The sequence below is a fragment of the Myodes glareolus genome, chromosome 8 (assembly GCF_982192425.1).
Source record: "Myodes glareolus chromosome 8, mMyoGla1.1, whole genome shotgun sequence".
NCBI classification, from domain to species: Eukaryota; Metazoa; Chordata; class Mammalia; order Rodentia; family Cricetidae; genus Myodes; species Myodes glareolus.
The window spans coordinates 1,224,267-1,236,966 of NC_142033.1; the positions used below are offsets into that span (position 1 = coordinate 1,224,267).

Sequence of the window (12,700 nt, forward strand, 5' to 3'; positions counted from 1 at the left end):
TGGATCACTGATTATAAACTTTTTAAAAAAACTAGTACAAGCATTTACAGCTATAAATCTACTTCTGTAGTAGCATGCAACTACAATTTGAGCTCCATTTCACAAATTTAGCTGCTTATTAGCAATAAACTATAAATAATTGTAAGATTTCTTCCTCTGTGTCAGGAGGGTACATATACACAGCACTTCTGTGGGTTCAAGTCCAACTTGGCCTACATGGGAAGTGCTAGGCCAGCCAGGGCTACATAATAATACATAATAAGACATTTTCAAAAAAAGTCAAATTATTTATAATTAATAATTAGAAATCTGTCTTCTTTTGGATTGCTACCTTCCTACATGAGACTTCTGAAATCTGCTTTTATGATATTCTTTATATTTTGGTTTTCAGGATTTTGTTACTATATGACTAAGTAGGATTGTGTGTATGTGTTTGTCCTACTAAAGCTTTACTGAATTTATGTCTACAGGTTCTAATTTATTTTCACTAAATTTGAGGTATTTTAAGCTATAACTCTACATTTTCTATCCTCTTTCTCACCTTAACCTTAATGCTCTCCAAACATTATGTATTTTCTTTTCATATTTATCCTAAGATTTTTTTCCTCTGGTTCTTCAGATCAGCTATTTGCCATCCAACCATCTTTAAGTGAACTAATCTTCCTATAACTACCTATTGTTACCGTTTCTGTTATTCTCATCCTGGGTGTTTTAAACTTTCAAATATACTTTTTGGTTCTAGACTTTCAGTGTTGTTCAGATTACACTACTGACACACTAATGGGCAGGGCTGGAGAGATGGCTCCATGGTTCAAAGCACTGACTTGTCTTCCAGAGAATATGGGTTTGACTCCCAGCACCCACATGACGACTAATCACATATACTAAGGGCTTCAATGTCTAGTTCTTCATGCTTACCATGTATAAACAGAGTCACTAACACAAAACTATCTCTTAACACTTGTATCGATTAACTTTCTTTAGAACATATAATTCTACCATGTTAAATGATTCTATCTGAAAAGAGAAATAAGAACATATCTACTTCATAGGGCTGTTGTGATGATTAAATATAAAGTTCCTGGTAAACATCGAACACCCAACAAGTCTGAAGAACTCACAGAGTGAGTGAATTCATGTTACTAACTTAAGAAGGAAATATTACAAAATAGCAGACAATACAGCAGCATGACTAAAAATGCAAACACTAAATTTTCTTATTAGTATTTTAGCCATTATCTTTATGTAAAAGACAAAGACAAGGAAACCAGCAATTTTCACCAAAAATAATAAATTAATTAATTTCACTAAAAATATAATTAAGTCTTAGAAAGTTTCTTTTAAAATATTAAAATAAAATTTATTCAAAAACAATAAAATAACACATTCTATGAAATATGTACTATATATAAAAACCAGTACAGTACCAATTCCATTTTTCATGACATAGACATCTTCTTTTAATTACAATTTTCCTCCCTAGAATGCAAAATAGATTAATATTATGAATATTAAAATTACTTAGCATTAAAATCTACCATAACATTCAAGCACATAATTTAAAGATAAAGCGGGAAATATTAACCAATTAAAAAAATCAGAAAATGTCAGTAATGTATCACATGGTTATAAAAAAGCAAGTAATTCTGGTAATGCTAATATAGGAGCATATGGTTAAACCAGGTTTTAAACTCCAACTAGGAGACATGAAAATTAGACACAGGGCTGGAGAGAGGCTCAGCAGTTGAGTAGTCCTTGCTATTTCAGGACACCCAGGTTTGGTTCCTGGCATCAATGTCACAAGTGCCTGTAACCCCACCTCCAGGGGATCCTATGCTTTCTTCTAGACTCTGAAGACACCTGTACTCTCCTGTGCATAAAGCCACATCAAGACATACACACAAGTAGAGATAACATCTCATTATGGTTTAGATTAACACACACAGTAAAGGAGGGCAACCGGTGATATGAATACAGGAAAAATGAAGCCAACAGAGAAATATCTGCAGGTAAAGCAGCAGAGCACAGGAAAGAAAGACAGATGAAGACTGAAGAGTGGTGTGGGACAGCTGTCAGGTGCGCTAATTGTGCTTTAAGACGGTATTCTCTAACCATAGCTAGAAAACAAATAGAGTGTCTCATGCCCTCTTCAAACTAAAAATTTGACGGTAAAGCATTCACTATACAAAACAAAAAAATTGATGTATCAAGCAGTGCATATTAAATCTGAACATGAAAGATAAAGGGAATTATTTTAAAAAGTGTAGCAATAAAGAGTAAAAAATGGCAGCCAGGACAAAAAGTTCTGTGGGTTCTCTTTACTGTGGTGCCATAAATGTCCACTTAACATCTTCAGTCATTAATCCAGTGCTGTCCTAGAGCTTGGGGGAAATCATCCATGAAACAGAAAAACAAAATTGAAAGAAATCCATCTCTAATCAAATAAATTGTTTTTCTATCAGTCTGGCATACTAGGCTTTGTTGTAACAACACTTTAAGTTTCCCTGGGATAAGAGAATTTTAAAATCCTGCTTTTAAACTGGAAATTAGTGTAATGCATACTTAACAGTACGCAAAATAAACTGAGAATCAGATCTAGCCTGTAGATCAAGGCTCTGTATCCTAATTTGAAAAATTTCTTATGTCACATTTTATAAACCACTAAGCATTTATTAATTCAACATATATAAATGACTAAATAATAAACAATGATTTCAAAATTTCATTCAACAATTAACAATCTTAGCTATGAATCTTCTTACTTTCTCTTTAAAAGAAAGGTAACAGTAAATTAGATAAGAAAAGATACAGGCCCTTAAGAAAAAGTATTGAGATGATGTCTTCAGTTACTCTTAAGATTAAGGCACAATTTATGTATTGTGAATTAGAGAAAATTCATTAAAACAACACAGTCAATGCAATCAAGTCTCGTGAATTACATGAGTATAAAGTTGTAAGTATCGTGGTTAATGCATTTAAAACTCAGTAGAACACCATTTACAACAAACAAAACACCTGAGTACAGAACTTAACATTAGGTTTTATGAATCCAATTCTAAATTTAAGAACTGGCACTAGGAGGTGATGGCGCACACCTTTAATCCCAGCACTCGGGAGGCCTAGGCCAGCCTGGCCTACAGAGCAAATTCTAGGATAACCAGGGCTACATAAGAAACCCTGTCTTGAGAAAACTAATTTAAAAAACCAGCTATAGTATTTTGAATATTTTAATTTGGCACCAAACTTTCATGACAACTGAATAAGTAAGATGACTTAAAAGTACACGTATACAGTTCAATGGTATACAAAATAAGAAATAACTTTATTAGTTGTACAGTATTCAAGTGTCTCCCTCTTCCCTGTCTCTTTCTACACTGTCTTACTATGTAGCTCAGGCTGACTTTAATTCAGAGAAATCCACCTGCCTCTGCCTTCCCAGTGCTGGAATTAAAGTTATGTATCACCAAACCCAGTTTAAGTTCTCTCTGAACCCTGAGTAAGCAGTTTCAAGGCCAGAAGAAGTAGGATTACTATTCACTAATATTCTCAATATAGCAAAGTGAGTAAGAGCAGGGACTCAGATTTTCATTGATACAATGAAGATAATAACATCACTACAATAGAAGAAATACTAAGCACATTAGTTACTATTACTAATATAATAGTATATATCACAGGGTTGTTTGAAGGATTGAGTTTATATAAAAAAAATTAGAATAGTACCACACATATAGTCAATGCTATATGTTATGATTACAAATTTTTCACTTTGGGTCATATTTATCCTGTATAAAATATTATTATTTTTACCAAAACCAGTCTTGTGTATCTGTAGCACAAATTATCATTTGGAATCTCTGGGGGTTGGAGCCCAGCCAGGCTGCCTAGATAGATAGTTAAAAACAAACCAAAACAAAAAACCAAAAAAACAAAACTCAAACTTCCATTACCTTACCCTGATTTAGATACTGTCTAAAGTTGTTTATTTTTTCACAGAGACAATCAATAAAGAAATTTCTCTCCCACCACTGTTTTTATATTCACACAGCCTGGTCTCCTGATCTCCTTAATATGTTTTGTTTCCAGTAAGGCTTGTGAACAATTTTGTACTTTTATTTTTTCTTCTATTTCATAAAAGATTTGTTTTCCAGTTAACCATAGTGAATCTTCAATCTCTCTCTCCCTCTTTCTGTCTCTCTCCCTCCCTCCTTCAGATGGTCGGGAACTATATTGTCCTGGCTGTCCTGGAACTCAGAGATAGACACCTTGCTTCTGCTTCCCAAGTTGTTTTTGTTTGGTTGGATGATTTGTTGTTTATTTTATTATTCTGTTTTTGAACAATATCTCCTGTAGCTCAGGATGGCCTGGAACTTACTCAGTAACCTAGGACAACCATAAACTCTGGTCCTAGCATCTCCCAGGTGCCAGGAATAATCCTATAACAATAATATGTAATATTATTATATAATACCATCTAATAATCCTATAAAGGTGAATGCCCAGTATACGCAGAGCTGGAGAGTGAACCTAAGACTTCGGTCATACTAGGCAGATACCCTATCAACTGAATTACATTTCCCATCCTAGAATCTTCAATTTCTTGAACACTTCCTTAAAGCAAAATACTTAGGAAATGACTGATTCTGTCTCAATTTACTCCACTGGTTTAACCCAGCATTATGGCTTTAAATATCATCTATCTGCTAATGATACTTAAATTCTAAACTTTATCTTCAGAAACCCACTTGCTCATTAATATCTCCCAGATACTATGCAAATATCTCCAATTCGAGGAAGCCTGAAACTTCTGGTCTCAAACACTTTGGATGAGAGAGGGTCGATCTATATGGGATTTTTTTTTAAAGATTTATTTATTATGTACACAGTGTTGTCTGCATGTATGCTTTGCAGGCCAGAGGAGGGCATTCGATGGTTGAGTCACCATGTGGTTGCTGGGAACTGACCTCAGGACTTCTGGAAGAACAATCAGTGCTCTTAACCCTGAGCCATCTCTCCAAACCCTATATGGGATTTTTTTTCCCTCAAGTAATAAAATTATATTCACTGAAGAAAAAATATTACCCCCCCCCCCCCCCGGTGAGGATCTTGAACCCAAGAATTCTCCTGCTTCTCTCTCCTAAGTGCTGGGATCACAGGTATGCCAACAATATGCCTAGTACAAATTACTTATCTGGTAATGTGTGAAATACATACCTGAGTTAAACCAGCAGCTGTCTGTGGAGAAGACTTTTTTAACAATCTCACTTCTTTGTTTATATATCTCAGCATCCCACTAAGAGTACTAAAGTCATTATTTTCAGAACTATCATCTTCCAGGTTATACGGGAGTGGTTTAGATGAATCTGAACGGTTGAAAGCTAGGACTTTATGACCACCTCCTGCTGCTGAAGGCTGTTCTAATTGCATTTTCTTTAAGTCCTGTAGCAATTCTTCAGAGAGATCTTCGTTGTCATGACTTTTGAAACTAAGGTCACTGGCACTAATAGAGCGACGTAGTTTTCTACATTTGAAGAATGATACCTGAGAATGTTTGGCAAACTTAGAATCTTGACTATCAGGCATAATTTCTGTCAGAGCTGTAAATGAAGCTGGTGGAAACTTGGGGTCTTCTGTCTTTTCATGTCCAGAAATTTTGGCTTGCAATCTGGTTAATTCTGATTCCTGTAGAAAAATCAGTACATCGTACATACTCAATATATTTCTCTTTAATAAACTACTATAAAATCATAGGTTCTTAGAAGTCATCTTGGGCCAGCCAGTGGTGGCACACCCCTTTAATCCCAGCACTTGGGAGGCAGAGATAGGTAGATCTCCGTGAGTTCGAGGCCAGGCTAGCCAGGCTGGTCTACCAAGTGAGTACCAGGACAAGCTCCAAAGTTACAGAGAAACCCTGTCTTGAAAAAAAGCAAAAAACAAACAAACAAACAAGTCATCTTGGTGAGCCTTTGTCTCAGTATGGAAAATCTTGAGAAATTTACAAGTGTTTTTCAAACCTTCTACTGCTAAAGATAGCTGCATTTAGAAATAATTATGTATTTTTATCTGAAAATCACTTCCAATATTCTAATTTCATAAAAAACTAGATTTTCCATATAGAATATTTTAATGTTAAAGATTTTAATTTTATACCCATGAGTTTATCTGTGACAGCATAGAGGTGAATTATTTTCTTCTTAATCTAACATGGGTATACATAAAGGACTACTTTTAGAATTTCTAAAAGGAAGTAAATACACATTGGTTATTGTCTTAGTCACTTTTCTACTGCTGGGACAAAGCACCATGACCAAGGCAATTTTTAGAAGAAAGCACTCAATGGAGGCTCACATTTCAGAGGGTGAATCCATCACCATCACGGTGGGGAGTATTACAGCAGGCAGGTAGGCATGGTACTGAAGTAGCAGCTGAGAGGTTACATCTGATCCACAAGCATGAGACAAACAAAGAGAGCTATAATTGGGAATGGTGAGAACTTCTGAAACCTCAGAGCCCAACCTTACTAACATATTTCCTCCAAAATGGCCACATCACCTAATCCTTCCCAAACAGTTCCACCAATAGGGACCATGTATTCTAACATATGAGCCTTTGGGGACCGTTCTCATTCAAACCACTGTATTCCACTTCCTGGCCCCCAAAAGTTTGTGACCTTATCATAATGCAAAAGTACTCTTCAAAAGCTCTTACAGTCTTTCATAGTCTCAACACTGTCTCAAAGTTGAAAGTCTCTTCTGAACTAAAGGTAATCTCTTAACTGCACTCCCTATTAAAGCAAAGGCAAATTATACTTCTAACTCACAATGGCACAGAATATACACTGCCATTCCAAAGGAAGATAGGAGGGTATAGTGAGGAAATGTTAGACCTAAAGAAAACCAAAACTCAACAGGGCAAACTCCAAATCCTGTCAAAAGGCTTAGAAGGCTTCACCCTTCCAACTTTGCTGAGTGCAACACAATTCCCTCTCTGCCAACCATTCTCCCTGGCAACTATCCCACTGCTCTCCAAAATCTTGGACTCCAACACAATCCAGGCTTCACTTTCACAGCATTAGGCAATGGCTTTTCCCAGCTTCCTTCCCCTGACCTGTGCCTAGCCTCTGAGACTTTCCTTAACCCCTTTACTCCTGTATTCTTCAGGAGTCTAAAACCAGAACCATGTGGCTGAAGCAGTCAACCTTGATTGCTTGCTTTAGATGGAACCTGGGCCCCTACCTGAATTATATTTGCATAAGCTTTGATTTGTTGTTGCTCTTTAAGAAAAGATAATTCCTTAGGCCTTTCCTAAGGTGGGTGAGGGTCTCACTTCAGGGTACCACTCCCTATCTTCCATTTCTTCATGCCTCTTTCAGTACAAGCTTCGGTTCCAACATTAAATTTCCTGGTGTTCTTATTCTCTTCAAACTACATTTTATATTTTTTATTGCCCCACTTGTTCTTATCAATGTAGATTTGTGTAAGAGTGATCACTAATAACCACACGACAGAGTCAACGTTCGACTATCTGGAAATCTCTGTCAACAAAATTAGTCCAAAACTATTCAATTTAGCTTCAAGTAGACTTCTAAGACAAGAGCAAAAAGGAGCCACATTCTTTACCAAAGTAACCACAAGAAAGGTTCCTAGCTATAGTGGTTTGAGAGAAAGTGGCCCTCATAAGGAGTGGCACTATTAGGAAGTGTGACTTTGCTGGAGTAGGTGTGGCCTTGGAGGTCTGCTGTGCTTAAGCTATGCCCAGTGTGGCACATAGTTGATTCTGCTGCCTGCAGATCAAGATGTAGAACTCTCAGCTCCTTCTCCAGCACCTGCATGCCACCACTGCAATAATGGACTAAACTGAAACTCTAAGCTAGTCCTAATTAAATGTTTTCTTTTATAAAAGTTGCCATGGTCATGGTATCTCTTCACAGCAATAGAAACCCTAAGATATAACCCATTGCTAATATTGTTTCCCTCTGAAACCTCTTGAGTTGGGCCTCCATAGTCCACACTGCACTCAGGACTATTGTCTTGCAAGTTCATACTAGGGTTGTCCATGAAACTCTGCTTATAGTGTTCAACTACTTTTCTAGTTCAAAATTCCAAAGTCTTCAACATTCCTCAAAAACAAAATTAAAAACAGCATGTTCAGGCGTGTCACACCAATAGTACACTCCCCGCTATCATCTTCTGCTTTAGTTACCTTTCTTCTGCTGTGACAAAACACCAAGACCAAGGCAATTGATAGAAGCAAGCATTTAATGGGAGCTTATAGTTTCAGAGAGTGAGTCCATGACAATTATGGCGGAGAGCACAGCAGCATACAGGCATATTGCTGAGAGCATATATCCTGATCAACAAGCAGCAGGCAGAGAGAAAAATCTAACTGGGAATGGCCTGAGATTTTGAAACCCCAAAGCCCACCACCAGTGATTCACCTCCACCAAGGCAACACCACCTAATCCTTCCCAAATAGTTCCATAAACTGGGAACCAAGTTTTCAAACATGAGCCTAGAAGGGCCATCCCCACTCAAACCCCACTGTGTGTTTATATCCTTATTACAAAAACGCTTTCCTAAACTAGATATTAGAAAATAATTTAGGATACACTGAAAACCCACAAGACCTAAAAGCAGAGAGTCCCTCTTGACTCCCTGGTCACCCTGCAGGAGGTAGTTCCTGTGTTTCAACAGCCTGCCTGAGGACAGGTAGGCCCGATGTCAGCTCAGCGACATTCCTGGCCAGCAAGGGGCACTGATCCTCTAGCAGACATCTATCGGAGGGGTGAGTTTGCTCCTAGCCCACAGCAGAAACTCGGCAAGGAGGAGTTCAGACTTTCCCAGACCCCCTTGACTCCCTGGTCACCCTGCAGGTGTGGCTCCACCCTGCTAAGCTCTCCTGCCTCCCATCCCAGCTTTCACCCAGGTACACCGTCCTCTATTCCTCCCTTCCCCCTGGGGCCATAAAATTTCCCTGCAACCCGGCAGGAGGCAGTTCCCGTGTTTCAATAGCCTGTCTGAGGAAAGGTAGGCCTTCTGTCAGTAAAGTCCCTACCCAACAAGGGAACCTGACCCGGTATCAGAAGATCCAATAGAGAGCATTTGAAGGAAGAGATGGGCAGACGCCAAGGCAAGAACTCCTCCAACAATCTGAAAAACAACATGAAAACACCAGATCCCAGCGACCCTACAATAGAAGGACTCGTACACCTTAATCCAGAAGAAGTGGAAAAAAGTGCCATTATGAAAGCAATAGAGTCCCTTAAACAGGATATGAATAACTCCCTTAAAGAATTGGATGAGAAGTATATAACAAAAAGTTTGAAGAAATGAATAAAGAAATAGATGAGAAGTATAACAAAAAGTTTGAAGAAATGAGTAAATCCGTAAATGATACCCTGGGAAACCAAGAAAAAACAATCAAACAGGTAATGAAAACAGTTCAAGAATTGAAAACTGAAATGGAGGCAATGAAGAAATCACAAACCGAGGGCCGGCTGGATATGGAAAATCTAGGTAAATGAACAGAGACTACAGAATCAAGCATAACCAAAAGAATACAAGAGACAGAAGAACAAATCTCAGATTCTGAATATACCATAGAGAAAATAAACGCTCTGATCAAAGAAAATGGCAAATCCAAAAAATTCTCACCACAAAACATTCAAAAAATCTGGGACACAATAAAAAAACCAAATCTAAGAATAATAGGGATTGAAGAAGGAGAAGAATTGCAGATCAAAGACCCAGAAAATATATTCAACAAAATTATAGAAGAACTTTCCCAACCTAAAGAACAATATTCCTATGAAGGTTCAAGAAGCATACAGAACACCGAACAGACTTGATCAAAAAAAAAAAAAAAAATCCCCGGGCTGGAGAGATGGCTCAGTGGTTAAGAGCACTGCCTGCTCTTCCAAAGGTCCTGAGTTCAATTCCCGGCAACCACATGGTGGCTCACAACCATCTGTAATGAGGTGCATTCTTCTGGCCTGCAGAATATTGTATACATAATAAATAAATATTTTTAAAAAGAATATAAATAAAAACTTATTTAAAAAAAAAGTGGAGGGAATAGTGTGCTCAGGACTGTCCTGAGGAGGCTTAGAAGCAGTACTCCTGGGAGAAGGCATAAATGCCTCACAAGACATTTAAATATAAAAAAAAATCCCCTCGCTATATAATAATCAAAACACAAAACATACAGATTAAAGAAAGAATATTAAGAGCTGCAAAGGAAAAAGGTCAAGTAACTTATAAAGGTAAATCTATCAGACTTACATTAGACTTCTCTATGAAAACCATGAAAGCCAGAAGGTCCTGGATAGAGGTACTGCAGAAACTAAGAGACCATGGATGCAAACCCAGACTACTATACCCAGCCAAGCTATCATTCACTATCAATGGAGAAAACAAAATATTCCAGGATAAAAACAAATTTAAACAATTAGTAGCCACAAATCCAGCCTTACAGAAAGTACTAGAAGGAAAATCACAACCCAAGGAATCTAACAATGCCAACACTACAATAACTCAGACATCTAGCGACCCTTCACAAGCACAACTCAAAGAAGGGAAACACACAAACTCTACGACACAAAAATAAAAAATAACCAGAGTCAACCACCACTGGTCATTAATATCACTTAATATTAATGGACTCAACTCACCTATAAAAAGGCACAGACTAAGAGAATGGATACGAAAACAGGATCCAACATTCTGCTGTTTACAAGAAACGCACCTCAACCACAAAGACAGACATCTACTCAGAGTAAAAGGTTGGGAAAAGGTTTTCTAAGCAAACTGACCTAAGAAACAAGTGGGTGTAGCCATTCTAATTTCCAACAAAATTGACTTCAAACTAAAATCAATCAGAAGAGATGGAGACGGACATTTTATACTCATAACAGGAACAATTCATCAGGAGGAAGTCTCAATCCTGAATATCTATGCCCCTAATATAAAAGCACCCACATATGTAAAAGTAAAACTTTTAGAACTCAAGGCAGCCATCAAACCACACACACTAATAGTAGGAGACTTCAACACACCTCTCTCACCAATGGACAGGTCAATCAGACAGAAACCCAACAGAGAAATAAGAGAATTAATAGAGGTAATGAATCAAATGGACTTAACAGATATCTATAGAACACTCCACCCAAATAGGAAAGAATATACCTTCTTCTCTGCAGCTCATGGAACCTTCTCAAAAATTGACCACATACTCGGTAACAAAGCAAACTTCCACAGATACAAAAAAATATTAGTAACCACCTGTGTCTTGTCGGATCACCATGGAATAAAGTTAGAATTCAATAACAATTCTAACCCCAGAAAGCCTACAAACTCATGGAAGCTGAACAGTCAACTACTGAATCACCCCTGGGTCAAGGAAGAAATAAAGAAAGAAATTAAAGTCTTCCTTGAATTTAACGAAAATAAAGACACAACATACTCAAACCTATGGGACACAATGAAAGCAGTTCTAAGAGGAAAGTTCATAGCACTAAGTGCCCAATTAAAGAAAACAGAGAAAGCACACATTGGAGACTTAACAGCACACCTGAAAGCTCTAAAAAAAAGAAGCAGACTCACCCAGGAGGAGTAGAAGACTGGAAATAATCAAACTGAGGGCTGAAATCAACAAAATAGACACACAGAAAACAATCCAAAGAATCAATGAAACAAAAAGCTGGTTCTTGGAGAAAATCAACAAGATTGACAAACCCCTAGCCAAACTAATCAAACGGCAGAGAGAGAACATGCAAATTAATAAGATCAGAAATGAAAAGGGGAACATAACCACAGACACAGAGGAAATTCAGAGAATCATTAGATCTTACTACGAAAGCTGATATGCCACAAAGTTGGAAAATGTATAAGAAATGGACTGGTTTTTAGATAAGTACCATTTACCTAAGTTAAATCAAGACCAGGTGAACAATCTAAAGAGACATGTTAGTCGCGAAGAATTAGAAGCTGTTATCAAAAACCTCCTGACCAAAAAAAAGCCCAGGACCAGATGGTTTCAATGCAGAATTCTACCAAAACTTCCAAGAAGTGCTAATACCTATGCTCCTTAATGTATTTCACAATATAGAAACAGAAGAGTCAATACCAAATTCTTTTTATGAAGCTACAGTTACCCTGATACCAAAACCACATAAAGACACAACCAAGAAAGAGAATTACAGGCCAATCTCACTCATGAACATCGATGCAAAAATTCTCAACAAAATTCTGGCAAACCGAATCCAAGAACACATTAGAAAAATCATCCATTATGATCAAGTAGGCTTCATCCCAGATATGTAGGGCTGGTTCAACATACGCAAATCTATCAATGTAATCCAGCATATAAATAAACTGAAAAAAAAAACATATGATCATTTCATTAGATGTTGAAAAAGCATTTGACAAAATTCAAGATCCCTTTATTATAAAGGTGTTGAAGAGATTGGGGATACAAGGATCATACCTAAATATAATAAAAGCTATTTACAGCAAGCCGACAGCTAACATCAAACTGAATGGAGAGAAACTCAAAGCCATTCCATTGAAATCAGGAACACAACAAGGCTGTCCACTCTCCCCATACCTCTTCAATATAGTGCTTGAAGTTCTAGCAATAGCAATACGACAACATAGGGGATCACGGGGATTTGAATTCGAAAGGAAGAAGTTAAATTCTCGTT

General features: G+C 37.3%; 1 protein-coding gene across 6 annotated transcripts in view; it reads right to left on the minus strand.

Moving 5' to 3' along the window:
* Positions 1-1,334: 1,334 nt before the first annotated feature.
* The window catches only part of Ccdc18 (coiled-coil domain containing 18), a 141,548-nt gene continuing 130,182 nt past the window's right edge, over positions 1,335-12,700 (minus strand). For 5 of the 6 annotated variants that reach the window (XM_048447048.3, XM_048447053.3, XM_048447054.3 and 2 more), the window contains one exon: positions 1,486-5,682. In XM_048447048.3, the coding sequence (XP_048303005.3) occupies positions 5,188-5,682 (495 nt within the window). In that variant the 3' untranslated portion in view covers positions 1,486-5,187. The other variant, XM_048447047.3, reaches the window with a different exon arrangement.